Here is a 19,264-nt window from a genome sequence, read left to right as displayed (position 1 = left end):
CCTATGATCGTTTACCTGAGGCTACACGATCCGATCAACGCTTGATCTTCTTCTTCGTTGAGAACTGCATCGCCATGCGTCGAAGCTTCATCATGAATGACTCGACGAACTTGAACTTTCTGAATTACAGACTCGATTGCAAAGTTAATTACACCCAAAAACGTAGGGGCCCTTATAATTAACACTTTGTAATAACGAAATCTTTAACAAAAAGGAAATTTAAACCCGAAACATTCATCAATTCATCCACAAGTGCAGAAAACGGTTAACTACAAATGCAGACACCCATCACGACTATAAAAATCGTTCGATTCAGAATTGTAATTTGGAATATCAGAGAACCTGGCTCTGATACCAATTGAAGGAAATCGGAAACGCGATTTCCGTGAGCAGCGGAAGTAAAATTATTCCAAATTACAATCATGAATCAACAATACATTTACAGTTGACTTCAATACAAACGGGTATTCAAATATACAGAGAAATTACAGCATGAACATCAAAAGTACAGAAGGAAAAACTATACTAATAAAGGCAGGAAGCGTCTCCAGCGCTCCGATGTGCACTTCTGATTGATCACAGCAATCACGAGCGCTCGGATCTACACGACCGCAACACCGCACGAACACGACATGAACACTTCGCACTCTTTTCAACGATTCTCCTCGGTCATGAACTCTTCACAACATGAACGACCTCCACAGCACTACGAATGGCCTTTGAAAAACCTCGACGATGTCGAGTTGCAGTCTGACACCCACCAACAAGGCGACCTTAGTATTCTCGGTGTGGAAAATCCAGAAGGTGGGCTCTGTTCGAACTTGTGAGCGAGGACGAGACGAGGAAAGGAGAATCCGTGAGCGATGGACGTACATTGACTGGGAAAGTGGACTAGCATTATTCCTGAGCAGATCTTGAGCAGTGATAGTGTGTCATCTACAGATCGTATGGGACGGATGATAGTCATCGTCTCGTACAATAGAACATGATGTAGATCGTTGGTGATACCGTGCTTGTCGTAGCGAGATATCTTTAGCACATCGTTACCTTGGGCCACGATTTGTCAGCACAGCTATTAGCCGTCCTTTAGTAAACACTAGCGACGATCGTTTAGCTAGCACGCTGCACGTCGTTTACCTAGCCCACCGTCGTGTAAATCTGTATTTACTTGACGAACTTCCGTGAGTTTCTTTTTTCGTCAGAGAGAAAACTCAAATCTTTTCAAACTTTTGTAAAACCTCATATTTAAAAATAGGAAATCGATTTCCTTTTAAACTCACGATTACCATGATCAATAACCACTCACTACTTCGGTTATTTAAAAAGAAAAAGTATTAATTATCTAATAATTAATATTATTATAAACATAAATAATAACCAACTTATCATACTATATTTATAACCTATAGTTTTAATATTTCATCGCATGAAATATATAAACCATAGTTCTTTTTCTATTCCATGGTACTTAATGTAAATCTCATTTACATCAATCCTCCACTAGATGTATCTTATACATCATACCAATTATATCATACATAACCAAGATACCTTCTTGTCAATTTGAACATTTCAAATCAACACCAAGAACTGATCCTTCAACATGAATCCAAGCTACCAAGGGGACCTCATAGACCTGTAGATCCAAAACTCCAACGGTATGTGAATAACTGACTAAACTCTTTAGTCACGGGATCCACTATCCATTAACTACCAGGCACTCCACTAAAGACTAGCAACTGAACTCTCCTCACTACAGATATATTATGTGTCCATCTTAACCAATGAGTAGTGCGACAACCCTTCACAGATCGCTCATAAGTACAACTGGGCCAATAACAGTTATGCCCCTGTAGTTACATCTATCTCCTTAAGTACTATTGATCCCTTTAATGAACATAAATCATAGTCCTACTATGACTGAGTCTTCTCTTCCAAAGAGAAGCTATGGCCACTATGTTCAAGCCCCAAAATCAGCCCTTAAGGGAGCAATCTCTCTACTTATCCTTACTTGGGGAAATAAGTAAATTCCATATTGTGGATTGAGTAACCAGCTCCCAGATCAGATAAGTCCCCAAAAAGGTAGGCATGTTGAGTTGGCAATCTGGCCACTCTCACCCATACTAATCAAAGGACCGCCCTCAAAGGCAGGAGTTCACAAAACACTCAGGATTGAGGTTTGTCATCTATGGTCATTTAGGTGAGATGCAAGTCTCGAGTATCAACGGCGTTATATACAGAGTCTAGTCATCTTGTGGTCCAGGTCTTATACAAAATCTTTATATAGGACACCTCCGCTCCACGTCTCCATATGAATGGTCAAGATCAACCATCTATATTAGTTTACAACACTTGCAAACCTCTACAAAGCGGGTCGTATCCGTAGTGTCACCAGGATCAGTATCCCACCTTAATCCTTATACTACAGACCGATTTAGGTTATCACTTAAAGCATGATCCACTTGTATATCACATATATATGCTTAACTTCACATAAGATAACCAAGGAACTTTGTTTATTGGATATGAGTAAATGCCATAATTAAATAACACTTATTTTATTCATTTAATAATGTGTATCTTTACATAACAATGAGACTCCGGGAGAATTAGGACACCAATCCCAACACCTCTTTTTTAAATTTTTCTACAAGATACGGGAATCTTTTATTATAAGACGCTCCATTTTCAATCCCTCGTGGAGATGATGACAAAGGAAAATCTTCGCTTTTGTTTTGTCCTGACTTGTTGTCGTATTTTCTTCTTTAATTGTTTCTCTCAAGTTCATAGCATCCAAATAAATTTCGGCATCGAGCACCCATGGCAAATAATTATTGCCATTAATGTCAAGGGCTGCGAATTCTAATTTTGTAAGGTTTGTCATGGAAACACTTTAGGACCTACCTTTAGCGGAGAAAACAACAGGAGCTCGTAATGATAACGTGTTATGAAATTGAGGAGCACAACGGGAATACAGATATGAAAAATATAATATAATAATATTTTTATATAATAATAATAGATAAATTAAAAACTAAAATTATAAAATAAAATAACTAAAACATAAGATAACCAAAATCATGAAATTGAATAATATGAAATTAGTGGGAATGGAATTCTGGCCAATATAGGTATGTTCTTAAGATCCATAAAATGTAACTATTTATAGGCAAAGTGGCAAGTAGATGTGTACTTACATAAACACCAAGCATGAATAACTACATGACACATGGACAAATGGACAACATGAATGGTGACACGTGGTCTTTGGGACACTAAGCAATGGGCATCTATTTTCTATTATAATATTCATAATAAATAATAATATTTTTTGGTTGACCTTCAAAAATAATAAGATATTGTTTAACTTTTTTCATTTAATATCATTATTGTACATAATAATCATGTTTAGCCTATGTGCCATATGTCCATATCTATCGATATGTTGTTATCACACATTAATACATGCCCAAAGTCACATTGTTCATATACTTAAAAGCAAAGCATGCAGCGGTACGGTTATACGTATATAAAAACAACGAAATAAATTAGGGTATGTTCGGTAACTATTTGGTTTTTAGTTTTTGTTTTAAAAAATTTAGTCTATAGACATTACTTCTACCTCGAAATTTCTTCATTTATTATCTATTTTTTACCATTGATTTTAAAAAATTAAATCAAAATTTAAAAACTAAAAATAGTAACTTTTAATTTTTTTAAAAAAAAACTTGGTTAAGAATTCAACTACTCTACTTAAAAAAGATACAAATTAATCCTTGTAAGAAATGAGGAGAAAATAAGTTTAATTTTCAAAAACCAAAAACTAATAATGAAATAGTTACCAAACCAAGCCTTAGATATTTCTAAAGTTTAAGAGAGACAAAAATGAAATACACTATAATTTTAAATATTAGAATATAATTTTTGAAAGTTCGAAAAAATTAAAATAGAATAATTTAAGTTTCGTTTGGCAACAATTTGGATATTAGTTTTCAGTTTTTCAAAATTAAGTTTATAGACACTATTTGATCTCTAAAAAGTCCATTTAATAACTATTTTTGTTTTTCGTTTATGGCTTTTCAATATATGTTTACTTTTTGGTTTTATGTTTTTTTTTACCAACAAAAACTATATATGTTAGGTAACTGATTTTTGTTTCTTATTTTGAAAAACTAAAAACTAAAACTTCCTTTGTAACTATTTTTAGTTTTTCATTTTATTTAATTTTTTGCCTACTATAAAATGAATAACAAACTATTTTTATAATCTTATTTTATCTAATATGCGTACGAGCAAAACCAACCCATGTTGTTTGCATTATTGCAACTGTTTCATCGATTATAAGACAAAAACAACTCTATTATGGGCAAATTCAGCCGGCTCGTGTACCCATGCGATAAGCCTAAGAGAGCTTAATGAGATCTATAGGAAGCCTAAGAGAATTTAGAGAGAGCTCAGTTGAACTCATTAGATGAGCTTAGTAAAGCTTAGAGGAATGTAGGAGAGAACTTAATGGAGCTCAGAAGACCTATGGAAGAGTCTAAGAGAGCTTAGAGTTCATTGAGATCCATGAGGTAAGCTTAGTGAAGCTCAGGGAAGCCTATAAGAGAGTCTAGTGGAGCTTAGAGAAGCCTAAAAGAGAACTCAAGGGGACCCATGGGGGGAGCCTAGGAGAGCTTAGAGAGAGCTCAGTTGGACCCAGAGTTGAGTTTAGTGGAGCTCAGGAAAGCCAAGAAGACAGCTCGAGAGGACTCTAGGAGAGCTTAAGAGAGCCTAAGAGAGCTTAGGAGGGTTTAAGAATGATTAGGCATGAGAAGTCAAAGCCTAGAGCAATCAAGGAAAGCCCAACTTAGGAGAGTTTAGAAGTCTAAGCATGATGAGCCTAGGAGAATCTAAAGAAGGCCTAGGCATGAGAAGTCTAAGAGAGCTTAGAATACCCTAAGCCTAAAAGAGCCTAGGGGAGCCTAGTAGGATTTAGGAGGAGAGTCTAATGAAACTTGTAGTACCTCATAGAGCCTAGCGGAGCTTAGAGCTCAGTTGAGCGATTGAAGCTAAAATTGTCCGTATTCATAACAGATAGGTCATATGAAGAAGATGTTGAGAATTTGAGTGGTGCATCCATTGTAATAATACTAGTGTAACTAGTGGCGGAGCCAGAAATTTTATATAAGGGACGCTATATGTACAAGTCTAACAAAAAAAAAATCTATAAATGAATGTAAAAAAAATATTCATAACTTCATATATTAACTAATTTATTAAATTACAATTGCCCTCTAAGAATTTTCTTATTTGAATATATAACAATATAAACAAAATGTAGCATCCTTTGAAATGCTATATTATAACTTATTAGAATATTCACTTAACCAAGTTGTATTAAATCGTCTTAACTTCATACCAAAATTTTTAAGTGGAAAGTATGATTTCGGAGGCTGACAATAACTTTTTAGTAAATATTTTATACGAACATGATCTCAAATATTATAATTATAATCATAAATTTTGATTATTCTAGATTGATTTCTAGATCCATTGGTTGACTTCAACAAACTCTATAATATCTATTCATAATAACAATACCACTATTCATAATGTTTAATAAAAACAAAAAATTTGGTAAGAAAAATAATAGGTGATTATGCACTTGAAATAATATAATATTTATTCATATAAATAATTAAAATATATATTTTTAACACAGTATTATCTTAATTGAACCGAAGATTGATTCCTCAGACTTCAGCTTTTAACAAATAAGTTGAATACTACAAATTTGTATTTAAACTACTTAATATTTATAGATATATTTTATTGATAAAAAATAAATTTTTATTATTTTTTAGGTTAATAATTAATTACAATAATTTTAAACTCAAAATAACATATTATTCTTAAATATATATATATAAATATTTAAAAGAAAAGCTGTTAGTTTTGAATGAAAAAAACACTTTTTGCATTAAAATTTGCAATTAAGAAATAAATAAATAAATAAAACCAACTTGAAGTCAACTACAAACTCAAATAAACTTTCCCCACCCCTCCCCTCCCCTCCCAGCCTCGGTCAGATAGTAAAAAACAGAAACCAGATTTCAAAAACCTTTTCTTTTTATTCAGATTCTTTTTTCTTAAATTTCAAAAAACACTTTTTAAGTTTTAAAAACCAAAAAAAAAATTATATATTACCCAACAAAACTTATTTTTAAAAAAACCAAAAATTAAAATAGAAAGCTAAAACCAAATTGATTACCAAATAGGCTCTAAATTTCTTGCTTTGTTATCTATTTTACAAATATTTTTATTTTTTTTAAATTTAGCTAATAATTTATCTCTTACAAGAAAAATGAAAATCACCGTTAAAGAAATTGACATGTAATAAGCTTAAATTTCAAAAACAAAAAGTCAATATACAAATTGATAACTATTTATGTTTTATTTTGGGTTTTGAAAGTCTATTTGTATTTTTAGTTTTTAAGAAACAAAATTTATATATATTTGGCAATGGTTTTGGTTTTCTGTTTTAAAAAATAAGAAACTAAAAACATCTTTGTTAATTATTTTAGTTTCTGTTTTCTGAAAATTGAAAAGTAAAAACATGTTTTGATAAAAAAATTTCTTCTTTTTGTTTTTAAAAATTTAAAATATGTTTCAATGACATATTATTTTTTTTAAAAAAATAAAATCAAACTTTTTTTTGCAATATTTCTGGATTTCTCTTTGTTTTAAAGACTACTTGTGCATATTCAAATGCTGTGATGTTGTACCTTTACATAAAAGACATATTCTTTCATTAAGATGTTGTGACATTTAGAAAAAAAAAAATACACCGAGAGTTGTGGTATTTTTAATATTTTTTTCTGTTTTTTCACAACTTTAATTTTTTTTAATTCTGTCTCTAAAAAATTCGTTTTAAAATTGTTTTAAAAAAAAGAAAGATATTCCTATTTTTTAAAAAAATGATTAATTGACAGTGTTGTTGGAGCTTGGATTGGAGATTTTTTTTTTTTTTTTTGTACAAGATGACATTTTCACAAACACGTTTATAATTAATGACTCACACCTAATAAACATATGAAATCTAATTTTCTACTTACATCGTACTAAAAATACCACATGTTATAATTTTAAACATTAGAGATGATCATGTTTATCGTAGTCTTAACACAATTATATTGAAAAGGATCAATGTGATTAATGACCATGACAGATTTGCAAACATAGTAAATTAGGAGAATAAATGCGACACAATGATGATATCTGACCTAACATTAACAAAAAGTTGCACCTAAATAATCTAGATATAATAATTCCTTTCATTAATTAATTAAGAAGAAATAATATTTAGTTTCCAAAATTATTAAAAAAATATATATATCTTACCTCATATCTCATCCAGTGTAAATCAAGTAAAAAAATATATAATAAAAGAGATCATCTAGATATAAATTCTCGTGCATCTAATGCTTATAGGTACATGGAGAGTAAAAACGAAAAATAATATGTAACTAAATAATCTATATATAATAATTCTTTGGACATAGTAAATATTTTTTGGATTTTTCTATTTCTATGAATTTTCTAATTTTTTTTATTAATTAATTAAATAAAATAATATTCTATTTTTAAAATCATTAAAGAAATAATATCTTACCCCGTATCTTATCCGATGTACAAGGAGGATAGGAAGGAAAAGTAGGGTGTAATTGTTAGGCCCATCTATTCACCTTAGACATTTTTCAAAAAAAAAATGAAAAAATAGACATCTATCTAAATCAACTCTCAATTTTAGACATATTCTACCTCTCTTTTTTAGTCTCCACGTCGTATTTTAATGAACTTAAAAGGAAAATAAGCCAATGGTAGCTTGGGCTCGCCCAATTGTAGGCCGGTAGATTAGGGTAAAGCTCCTTTGTTTTATATAAAATTAATGGATAGTTTTTATACTAGATAGTTTCTAGGAAATTGAGCAAAATAGCAAGAATTCGGATTTTATTTGGATTTTTGGTTAATTCTAGAAATAATAAAAGTTTTGGTAAAACGTGTGACACTCACATGAGATTTTTTATTATAATACTTGGTTTACCATTCGTGTGGTCTTCCTTAGAAATATTGAATACATTGTAATTGTTATAGCATGAATCAATCCGAAATAGAAATACAGTTTAAATGGACCATGGAGTGATCCATTTTTTTTGCCCAATTTAAATTTCATGTGGATAGTTTTTCCTCATATTAGATTTGTATAACCACTTTTCGAATCCATTAAAAAAATCAGTCTCTGATCATTACCTGATTTAACTTTCATTTTTCATGTTCTTGATTATAACAAAATATTGTATTTTTCTAATTTTCTCCATTAATATCAATATATTCTAATAATTAACTAACATATAGTTACACATACAGTATAATAATAATATCAAACTATGAAATTTAACTAATCTTTATTTATAAATACAATGTGATAGTAATGTAAAATTATGAGACTTCAACCATATTTTTTTTTTAATGATTAGTTACTATAACTAAATTTTGTATCTTTTTTATATTTCTACCTAAATATCTATTCAAATCTATTTTTTTGTTATCAGATTTGATTTTATCTTATTCTTTTTCAATTTATTTATATATTTTCTTATTAAATTCGATTTTATCTTTTTTTTTTTTCTATTTGTTTATATATTTTTGTTATCAAATTTAGTTTTTTGTGACTTTATTTTTTTCAAACTGATTAAGTTTTATCTAATTCTTTTTCCATTTTTTTATACATACAGAGAACACAAATAAAATTGCCATCATTATTATAATCATTATTATGAAGAAAAATAAACATTATATAATACCATGGGCCAATAATAATAACAGGGATATGAAGAAAAAGTAAATATATATACATATGTATGTATAAATACATACACATATACATTCACACGCACATATATATATATATATATATATGTATGTATGTGTGGTGCCGGCCAAAGGTCAAAGTTGGTTTATGGTATTCCCGACATACTTTAATTCAAGATAAAGTCAGATAAACAATGTTTTTGTTTATATTAGGTTTTCGTTTCACCTTTTTGTTTTAGTTTACTAATTATGAAAGTGCGTGAATAAACAACCTTTAAAATAATATATTGAATTATATTGGTTCAAGTTGACATCAATTTAGTCATGTCGTATATGAATGTACAAAATTTTATTTGGTGCATGTCTATTATCACCTTCATTTTCCCTAATATCTTATGAAGATAATTTTATAAATTATTTTCTAATTAATAAATTCGAGAAACAATTAACAAATAAAATTAGAGAGTTAATTGATCACAACTTTTTATATTTAAAATCCTTATCATTAGGTCTCGTTTATTAATCATTTTGTTTTTCGTTTTTAATTTTTGAAAATTAAGTCTAGTTTCTCTTCCTTTCTTATTATGATTTATATATTTTTTAAGTATAATGTTGAGTTCTTAGCCAAATTCTAAAAACAAAAACAACTTTTTAAATGTTACGTTTTTTTTATTTCCAAAATTTGACCTGATTTTTTAAACTATTGGTATAAGATAGATAATAAAGAAAAAAATATGGAGGTGAAGTAATGTTTATAGGTTTAATTTTTAAAAATAAATGGCTACTCAACCGTTTCTATTTTTTTGGGTTAAACTACAAATTTTATTTTCAAACTTTTTTACTTGTTTCATTGGATTCCTTTAACAGGTTTCAATTTTATTGATTGAATTTTAAAAGTTTGTTCCAATCATTTTGTTTCAATTTAGTCTCCATAGTTTACGTTGATCTAAAATTTTCACCTTTTTCCATAAAAAAAATCCAATCATATTTACCTAAATCTTGAATCCTAATTATTGTCAATTTAGATAATAATTAGACAAATAAAAACTATTAGGTCATCAGCTATACAAGTATAGGAAATAAACGTGACAATAATTACATATATTATTGCATTAACAACTTTTATAACGACAATTCGTGACTGTTAAAAACTATTAGGTCATAAGCTATACAAGTATAGGAAATAAACTTGACAATAATTACATATATTATTGCATTAACAACTTTTATAACGACAATTCGTGACTGTTAAAAACTATTAGGTCATAAGCTATACAAGTATAGGAAATAAACTTGACAATAATTACATATATTATTGCATTAACAACTTTTATAACGACATTGACAATTAGTGACTGTTAAAAAGTTGGTTAAAAATATGAAATTGAAACTCATAAGATTTTAATTTATAGGGTTGAAAAGTTAAGGTGTATTTGGAATATCTTTTTAAGTGATTAAATAAAAAAATAAGTTATTTTAAAAAAATTCTTGTGTTTGACAACTACTTAATATGAATTTTGAAAAAAAAAACTATTTTATAAAATAAGTTGGGTTAGGATAAACACTTGAAACCAACGCTTTTAGAAAAACGAATTTTGAGTGTTTAATGGTTAATCTCTTCTTCAATTAGATGAGAAACTCTGGTTATCACCTTCAGCAACCGTCGTCGGCCAACCTCCAACCACCATTTCCAGCAATTGTCGTCGGCTACCTCCAGCCACGATCTCCGGCCAGTGGCCAATCTTTGATCACTGTTCTCCAATGATTGCTGCCAACAATCTTTGACCACCATCACCGATGATCATCGACAGTCAACCTCCATTAGCCAATCTCAGACCACCATCTTTGGTGTCCATTGCCGGCCACTTTTGACCACCATTTTTTATGCTTGTCAATCAACTCCGGCCATCACCTCCACTGAAAAATTCTTTTATAGTACCTTAAAATTAATAAAGACACTTTTAATATATAATAAACCAAACACACCTTTACATAAAAACACTTTTGAAAAAGAATTTTTAAATACATGTGTACTTTTATTCAAGGAGTTTTTATAAAAACGTTTAAATGAAAATGTATTTTTGAAAAATATTTTTTTCCTAAATCATTCCAAACATACCCTAAAATTAAAATCAAAATCATAAAATAATAAAAGTAGCAGTTGAACTTATATTTCAATTAATTAGGGATCATTTTTAGTAATCTCAATATCATCTATGACAAATATTATTTTGTTGTTACTTTGTGGGAAGGGATCCCTTTTTGAATCTTTTGAATGGGTAAAAATCATTATTATTATAAACGAAATGAGAAAAAGTTAAAAGGATGAAATTGAACTTAACGACATAGACCATACCATATATTAATAGCTAAAGACTCAAAAATTAAAATTAAAAATAAATAAATAAATAATTGGGTCAATCATATTTATTACTCACTTGTATAGGATAATTAACCTCATAGGAAAAGGTAAGGTATGGGTTCTATTTTTCTTTAAAAAAATAAATACACATTATTTATTACTGTTTTTGTACGTTTGGTTAAACAAGTTATTCTTTATTTTTTTAAAATCATTTTTCAATCTCTTTGGACATTCGAAAGCTTTTTTAGCTTTCGTACTAACTTTTTAAATTAACCTCTTATCCTTTTATATTTTTTTTTTTCTTTCATCTCTCTTTCATCTTATATCAATAAAATTTGGACAATTCAATATTTTTGTAACAATTTGTTTTTTCTAAACTTGTATAAACAATTTATATTAAATAAAATATTTTACAATTTAAATCATGTAATTCTTTTAAAAAAATGAACTAAATACTTTAATTGATATAATATATCTTCATTTCAAATTTATATAGCAATGATTTTTTCTATACTTTTATAAAAACTATAAATAAATAAGTTATGAAATTCCTATATTAATTATCAAATTATATATACTGTATATTATGTTTAATTTAATATTTATACTTACCAGCGTTGTTACTTACTTTTTATTTTTTAAATTTAAAATTTACTAAATAATAATTTACTTTAGTTTTTCTATAAGTACAATTGCCAACCAATTTAAAAGCTACATCAAACTCAAATGAATCTATAATCCTTTACTACATTCTCAAGAAATTGAAACCAGCGTGGTGTAGGCTTTCTTTATTTTGTACGTATCATATATTTTATAAATCAACAAATTCTCAGTTCGAATTAAATCAGTGTAAATCAAATGAGATTGTCTCCCTAATTCTACATCAATAGAAATAATTAGGCTAAATTATTTTTAAAAATACCTTTGAATTTTTCACTTTTTGTGTAAAAAATATTCTTGCTTTCAGAAATTTAAAAAATACCCTTAAATTTTTAAGAAGGGTTAAAAAATATCCTTAAATTTTCAAGAAAAGTTAAAAAAGAATACACTTACCATTAGTTTTGAATGGAAACCGTTGAAATTTTATTTCAAAAATATCCTTAAACTTTAAAAGTTTTAAAACTACTTACAAACTTATGGAAAAGTTTAACTTAATATATGAACAAAAGTTGTTTTTAACACCTCATTGCAAAAATACCTCTAAACTTTAAAAAAGTTGCAATAGTACCATTATCTTAAAAAATATATATAATTTATTAACACTGTGTTACCTCTCTCTTTCATATCCTCTAACTCTCCTACTTCAATCTATGACGTAACACTTCTCTATATTATCTATTTTTTCTCCTTTTTTACTCTCCTTCTTGTTGACTTTTTGACCTTTGTCTATGTCATTAAAAAAAAAAAGAAATACCCCTTCAATTAAAGTATATAGATTATAATAAAAAGAAAAAAGAATAATGGAACCACCAAAGGAACCTTAAGTCTTATGTGTTTTAACAAGGTTGTATTAGTTGAGTATTGTGTGCTAATAACCAAATATATTTATATTCTTTATGCATTTAGCTATTTATCGTTTTGGTAAGGGAATATTTTGAATTTCTAATCTTGTAAGATTTTGTTGCATGTTTTGGTTTATATTTTGTTGTTAGGAAATTAGTGTAAAATTGGATAAATGGGAGGATAAACTGAAAGTATCTATAGAGGGAAAAAAAAGAATATTTATATAATTTGTTTTAAAATTGATTCATTTCAAACTCAGGAAAACTTCACACAAATTGATCACTCTACCAACAGTGAGAACATTTTGAAACTTTGTTTTTATAAGGCTACAAGTATTAATGCAACCTATGAAAGTTCGAGGTTATTTTTTTTTTTTTTTAAGTTTAAGGATATTTTTAATGTTTTTAAAGTTCAGAGGTATTTTTTAAACAAAACACTAACTATTTTCATCTAAAACCAACGATAAGGGTACTTTTGAACTTTTTTAGCAAGTTTAAGAGTATTTTTATAACTTTTAAAATTTCAAACGTATTTTTGACATAAAATATAAAGTTTAAGGATATTTTATATAATTTAATCCAATTATAAAAAAATTTCATATTTTATTTGGTAGAATAATCGTTCCTACTCAAAAAGTTACAAAATACAAAATTCTTATAGACAAATAATGGGTTGGGGACAAGGAATAAAAGTGGTAATTGCAACTTTAATAAAAATAAATAAATTGAAAATTAGACATGTGTCCCTAGTTTTTGCTTTTTTTTGTAAATATGGTAAATCTCACCTATGCAATCATGATTGACTGACTTTCGCTTAAAATTTGATTGCTATCTGATTTTCATTTGATGTTTATTGTTACATGATTGTTATCTGATTACTATATGATATACTAATTTTCAATGATACTGGTTGTTGTCTGATTACTGTTTGATTGTTATTTTATACTGATTGTTATCCAATTACTATCTTATATTGATTTGCTATCTAATACTGAACCACTGGTTGTCAATAATACATATTGCTATATGATAATGATAGTCAAATTATCAATGATATTGTTGCTTGATTGTTGTTTAATTAAAACAATCAAATAGCAATCAGTGATTTCGATTGCTATTGATTGCTATCTAATTGCTATTTGATACTGAGTACTTTGTGATTGCTATTTGATTATCATAAAATTTCTATTTGATGTTTGGAGCCATAATTAGGATAGCTGAAAAAATAATTATTTGACGTAATTTGATATGAGATTTGATAACTGAGGATTTGGAGATTTTGAAAGATTTGTAATTTAGAAATTTAAAATTGAAGTGGAAAATTTTGATTTATGGGTTTTACTATGAAATTTGAAGTTTAAAACAATATATATATGAAAAGAAAAAGGATAAAAGCACACATGTTTAGAATTTATACACTTAGAATATCATGTTTATAAAATAAAACATACATGTTTTACTTTAAAATAAGTTATTGATTGAATGTTGATTGATATTATATTTTTTATCGACACACTTGAAATGTTAATTATTGTAAGATATGTTGTTAATATATCACATTTTTCTTCTTCACTCTGAGGGAATGTGATGATAGAATGAGTTTGCAAATATATTCAGCAGGGAGGGAGTAAGGAATGAAGAAGCAAATCATCAATAGGCTAACAATAGTCATACTACCAATCTATGCCTTTTTCATCTAAATTAGAAGGTTTGAAAATACAAGAATTTTAATGCTAAGGCCACCTATTAATTTGATAGTATTATTTTTTCTAAACAAAATTATTCATTTAAAAGGCTAAAATTAACACTAAAACTTACACTAGAATTGCAAACTCAATGCCAATGCTATCATCACATGGTTTAAAAAAAGGATAAAGAGGTAAAGATTGGTTAAAAAAATTAAATAAAGAAAGAAAGAAGAGATATGATGATAAAAGAAGAAACCCATAAATCAAAGGGACAGAGGAGAAAGATGTGTTTGCCATACCTGCAATTTCAAGAAATTTGAAGTCACGTTCTTTATTTGTCTAAATATATTTGTCACGGGTACAATTTTCCAAAAAAAAAAATGATAAATACATTTGTTTTCTTTTCATTTTTTTATCATGTTAGCAATATTTAAAATGTATATTATAAATATATTGACTCACAATATCACCAAATAAAAATAATAAACCAATAAGGAAACTAAAAATTAAATTAAATTTAACTACAAGTTGGTTTTTGGGATATGATTATGTTGAAATGTCTGCTACTTATTCCATCTGTCCCTCATAAAATTAAAAAAAAAAAAAAAGTTGGAAAAATTCTCTGAAAAAACTAAGGAAACATAAACTTCCAAAGAAGAAGAAGCGTTAGTAAAATCCAAAACCTAAATATTTAGATTTTTTTTTTTTACACTTTTTGATTTTATTAATCCATTGAACTAAGTTTGACCAATTAATTCTTGACTGAGTTTGTTCACCAATTTTTTTTTCATTGGTTTTTTCAGGTGCTAATATTATTTTGTTTTTAATTTTATTTATTTATTTTAAATTCAGCTTCTTAACCTATCTCCCCAACTTCCATGTCTATAGTTTTACTTTTTAGAATAATCTTGGAATCTTAATAAACCATAATTCAAGAAGTAAAAACACACTTTTCCAAAAACCATTTTTTAGTCCTTAAAATTATTTCTAATTTTTTTTTCTGAATAATTTGTTAAAAAACTATGTTACCACTTATTACAAAAAAATAAAATAAAATTAAATTAAAAAAAAAAAACAGTTTAAATGTGACACAGACTTCTAATAGACCATTTTATGAGACAATATACTGAAAAATAGTAATTTTTAATATAATTTAGGGAATAAGATAAGATGCACTTATTATCATTTTACAAATCGACGTGTTTTTCTCATTTACTCCTGCAACTGTTGAGTTAAAGAAAAGTACTAAGTTTAAAATAGGTTTACTTACCATGAGCTTTTAAGTAATGGAAATTATTTTAAATGATAAAATTATTGAAAATATTTATAAATAATAATAAAATATTACAGTTCATCGATGATAGATCGCAATAGACTTATCTATGTCTATTATGACATAATAGACATAAATAGTAGTCTATCACGGTCTATCACATGTAGATAGTGGAATTTTACCATATTTATAAATATTTTGATTATTTTTCTGTATTTGAATGAAGAAAAGAAAATCTTTCTTCCCCTTTAATCATGGATGCAAATTAACCAAAAAAAATCCCACTAAAATCCCAAATTAAAAGCAAACAAATTCATTATATTTTGTTGGAGTATTCAAATGACCCTACAATCTGAACAACCTAGACTATCCAACCAAAAATGTAAGGGTTAAGTTGGATTAAATGTTAAACTTTTTCTATTTTTGTTGAGTTCGGTGGGTCGTGGATTGGTTAAAAAAATCTATAATATATATATTCATTTAAAGCTTAATTAATTTATGAATTTTTAATTTTTAAAATTTTTGTGATATTTGTCTTTGTTTAAAATTTGTAATAAATATCATAAATATTTGATATTTAACATTTGAATTTTATGAGATTTTAGTTATTAATCCTGTGTTGTAGATAAATTTACATATTTTTAATTAAGTGTTGGATCGGAGACTTTATTTGAATGTTTTGGATTGCCAATCTAACGAACTTGAAATTTTAGATTGATCCAAAAAATACTCTCAATCCAACTTATGTACGCACCTAATACTTTGACAAAGTCAAAATTAAAAAGATTACATCTCTCTTCCAGCTCTTCAGTTTACTTGGAAATCAAAGCAGACAAAAAGTTATGCTAATCAAATAATAATTCTTTCCAACAAGATCATCTAACCATAACATTAAATTAATTAATCAATCAAAACCAAATAAATTAAAAATTCTCTCCAACTCAATCCAATATATAAACCCCCAAAGGCAGTGCAGAAATTTCAATCCAACAACAACAAATTCCATTTGCTCCTTTCCTCTTTTTGGGGTTCTTAATTTATAAAAAACACAACCTTCTGATTTTGAATTTCTTTGAGTAAAGATGAAGAACCCTCTTCTTCTCAAGTCTGTGAATCACATTTCAATAGTTTGCAATTCATTGGAGAAATCTTTGGAATTTTATCAGAAAGTCCTTGGGTTTTATCCTATTAAAAGACCTACCTCCTTTACCTTCCATGGTGCATGGTATTGTATTTGTTTTTTTTTTTTTTTTCTCTCTAAACCCAAGATCATTTTCTATTTTTATTTTTATTTTTATTTCAAAAAATTATTATGACTTTTTTTTTTTTTTTTTTTTTAATGAAATAGGTTGTACAACTATGGCATTGGAATACATCTTCTTCAATCTGATGAACCTGATAACATGCCCAAGAAAAGAGTCATCAAGCCTAAAGATAATCATCTTTCATTTCAGGTCCCTCTTTATTTTCATTTTTAAATTAATTTTAGGATATAACGATTTAGTCATTGTTGTGAAAAATAATGTATTTTATATTAAGCCTTATAATCCACAATCTTATAAATGATTTGCATATTTGTTAAGTACAATGGTTGAATTCTTAGCCAAATTTCAAAAATAAAAACTATTTTTTTTAGTTCTCAAAATTTTACTTTGTTTTTTAAACTATTAGTGAAAAGTAGATAACAAAGAAAGAAATTTGGTGGTGAAAGTAGTGTCCATAGGTTTAAAAAAATATTAAACAAAATGGTTACCAAAACATGCCTTTGGTTTTTTAAAATTATGCCTATTTTTTTTTTTCATTTTGTCACTATAGTTTGCATCTTTCCTAAGTGCAAGAATTGAATTCTTAGTCAGATTCTAAAAGCAAAACAAAGTTTTTAAAAAATATTTTAAAAAAAAAAACTAATTTTGGCCACGGGAAATGATGAGGACACTAAAGATGTGTCAACCTAATTAAGATATTTGGATTCGCCAATGGATCCCATAACTTTTTGTGAATTGTCCAAAAAAAAAAAAAAATCTAGTTTTCAAAATTTGACTTGGTTTTTAAAAACATGGGTAGAACTAAAAAAAGTAGATAACAAACAAGAAACCTTGAAGTAGAATGGGTATCTATAGGCAATCAAATGAGACCCTAGTTTGCTAAGTTCTTATTTGATTTATGAAAACATGAATAGAAAATTTATAACAAAACATAAATCTATAGGTAGAAGTAGTATTTATAATCTTAATTTTTTAAAATTAAAAAAAAATAATTAGTTATAAAACAACTGAGCCTAAATTGGGAAGACTAAATTATTACGGAACCAATGCATATTATATATATATATATATATATATATAAAACTATTGTTTAGAATATGATGACATTTGAAATTTAAACCAACAAAATTTTAGAAAAATACGGAAAATAGAGATGTTACATATATGTGTAGTCTCAACGTAATTTTTATCATTAATATGGCAGAGCGAAAACATGGCGATAACGGAGAAGCAACTAAAAGAGATGAGAATCGAGTACGTGAAATGCGAGGTGGAAGACGACGGGATCTTCATCGATCAGCTCTTCTTCCACGACCCTGATGGCCTAATGATCGAAGTCTGCAATTGCGAGAACCTCCCTGTAATGCCGGTGTCTGGAGGCGGTGACTCCCTACCACCACCACCGCCGATGCAGCTCGTTTGTGGAGTATTCAACAAAATGAGCAAGAACAAAAGCTACAGCAAATTCAAAACGGCACCGTTCAGAGGATGCAGCTCCAACAACTTCTCATCAACATCGCATGAAAATTAAGATTCCATTTGATAACCATATGATTTTTTTTATTTTGTTTTTGAAAATTAAGCATATAGATATTAGTTTTCCTCCAAATTTCTTCCTTCGTTATCTATGTGTTTTTATCAATGGTTTAGAAAAATCAATCAAAAATTTGAAAACTAAATAAAGTGGCTTTTAAAAATTTGTTTTTATTTTTGGAATTTGACTAATAATTCAACCATTGTATCTAAAGAAAAAAGTAAATTATTGTAAGATATAGGAAGAAAATAGGCTTAATTTTCAAAAACCAAAAATAAAAAACGAACTGGTTACCAAATGAGACTTTCTTTTATATTTATATCTATTTAAAGGCTAGGCTTTTTATTTGGTAACTTTGTAATATATTATTTGTGGCTTACTTATATGGTAATCAATGAAACTTCTAATAATTATAATTAATTCAAATTAAATTATGAATACATCATTATTAAAAAAAAAAAAACGATTTCTACGGCGTAAACAGTTTTATTGGCTATTTGGGGTGCAGAATTGAGATAGAATGTCTGGAGTTCATATATCATTCATATATCTGTGGAGTTCATTTGGGATGCAGAGTTATTTGGTTTGAGTTCATATGTCTGTGTTTAGGGTGTAAAGTTCATATATCTGGCTATCGTATGCAATTTTTTATACTTTTTTATTCAATAATATGCTTTTATGATTATTATTTTTGTTTTGAAACTTTTTTGTTCAATAATTCTACCCATATTTGTTTGAAAAAAATATGGATTGTAATTTTTCTTTTAATTTTTAAAATTTTTCTTTT

The 19,264-nt window shown here is 27.6% G+C and overlaps 1 protein-coding gene across 1 annotated transcript; it reads left to right on the top strand.

Annotated features, from left to right (window-relative positions):
* The first annotated feature begins 16,702 nt into the window (after positions 1–16,702).
* LOC120072266 (uncharacterized protein YwkD-like) lies at positions 16,703–18,540 on the top strand. The gene is made up of 3 exons (XM_039024698.1): positions 16,703–16,903; positions 17,027–17,132; positions 18,148–18,540. The coding sequence occupies exons 1-3, from the start codon at positions 16,761–16,763 to the stop codon at positions 18,472–18,474; spliced, it is 576 nt and encodes a 191-aa protein (XP_038880626.1). The 5' UTR covers positions 16,703–16,760; the 3' UTR covers positions 18,475–18,540.
* The last annotated feature ends 724 nt before the right edge of the window (positions 18,541–19,264 follow it).

Source organism: Benincasa hispida, chromosome 2, assembly GCF_009727055.1.
Source record: "Benincasa hispida cultivar B227 chromosome 2, ASM972705v1, whole genome shotgun sequence".
NCBI lineage: Eukaryota > Viridiplantae > Streptophyta > Magnoliopsida > Cucurbitales > Cucurbitaceae > Benincasa > Benincasa hispida.
The sequence above is the reverse complement of the archived record's forward strand: the minus strand, read 5'-3'. Positions and strand labels throughout refer to the sequence as shown.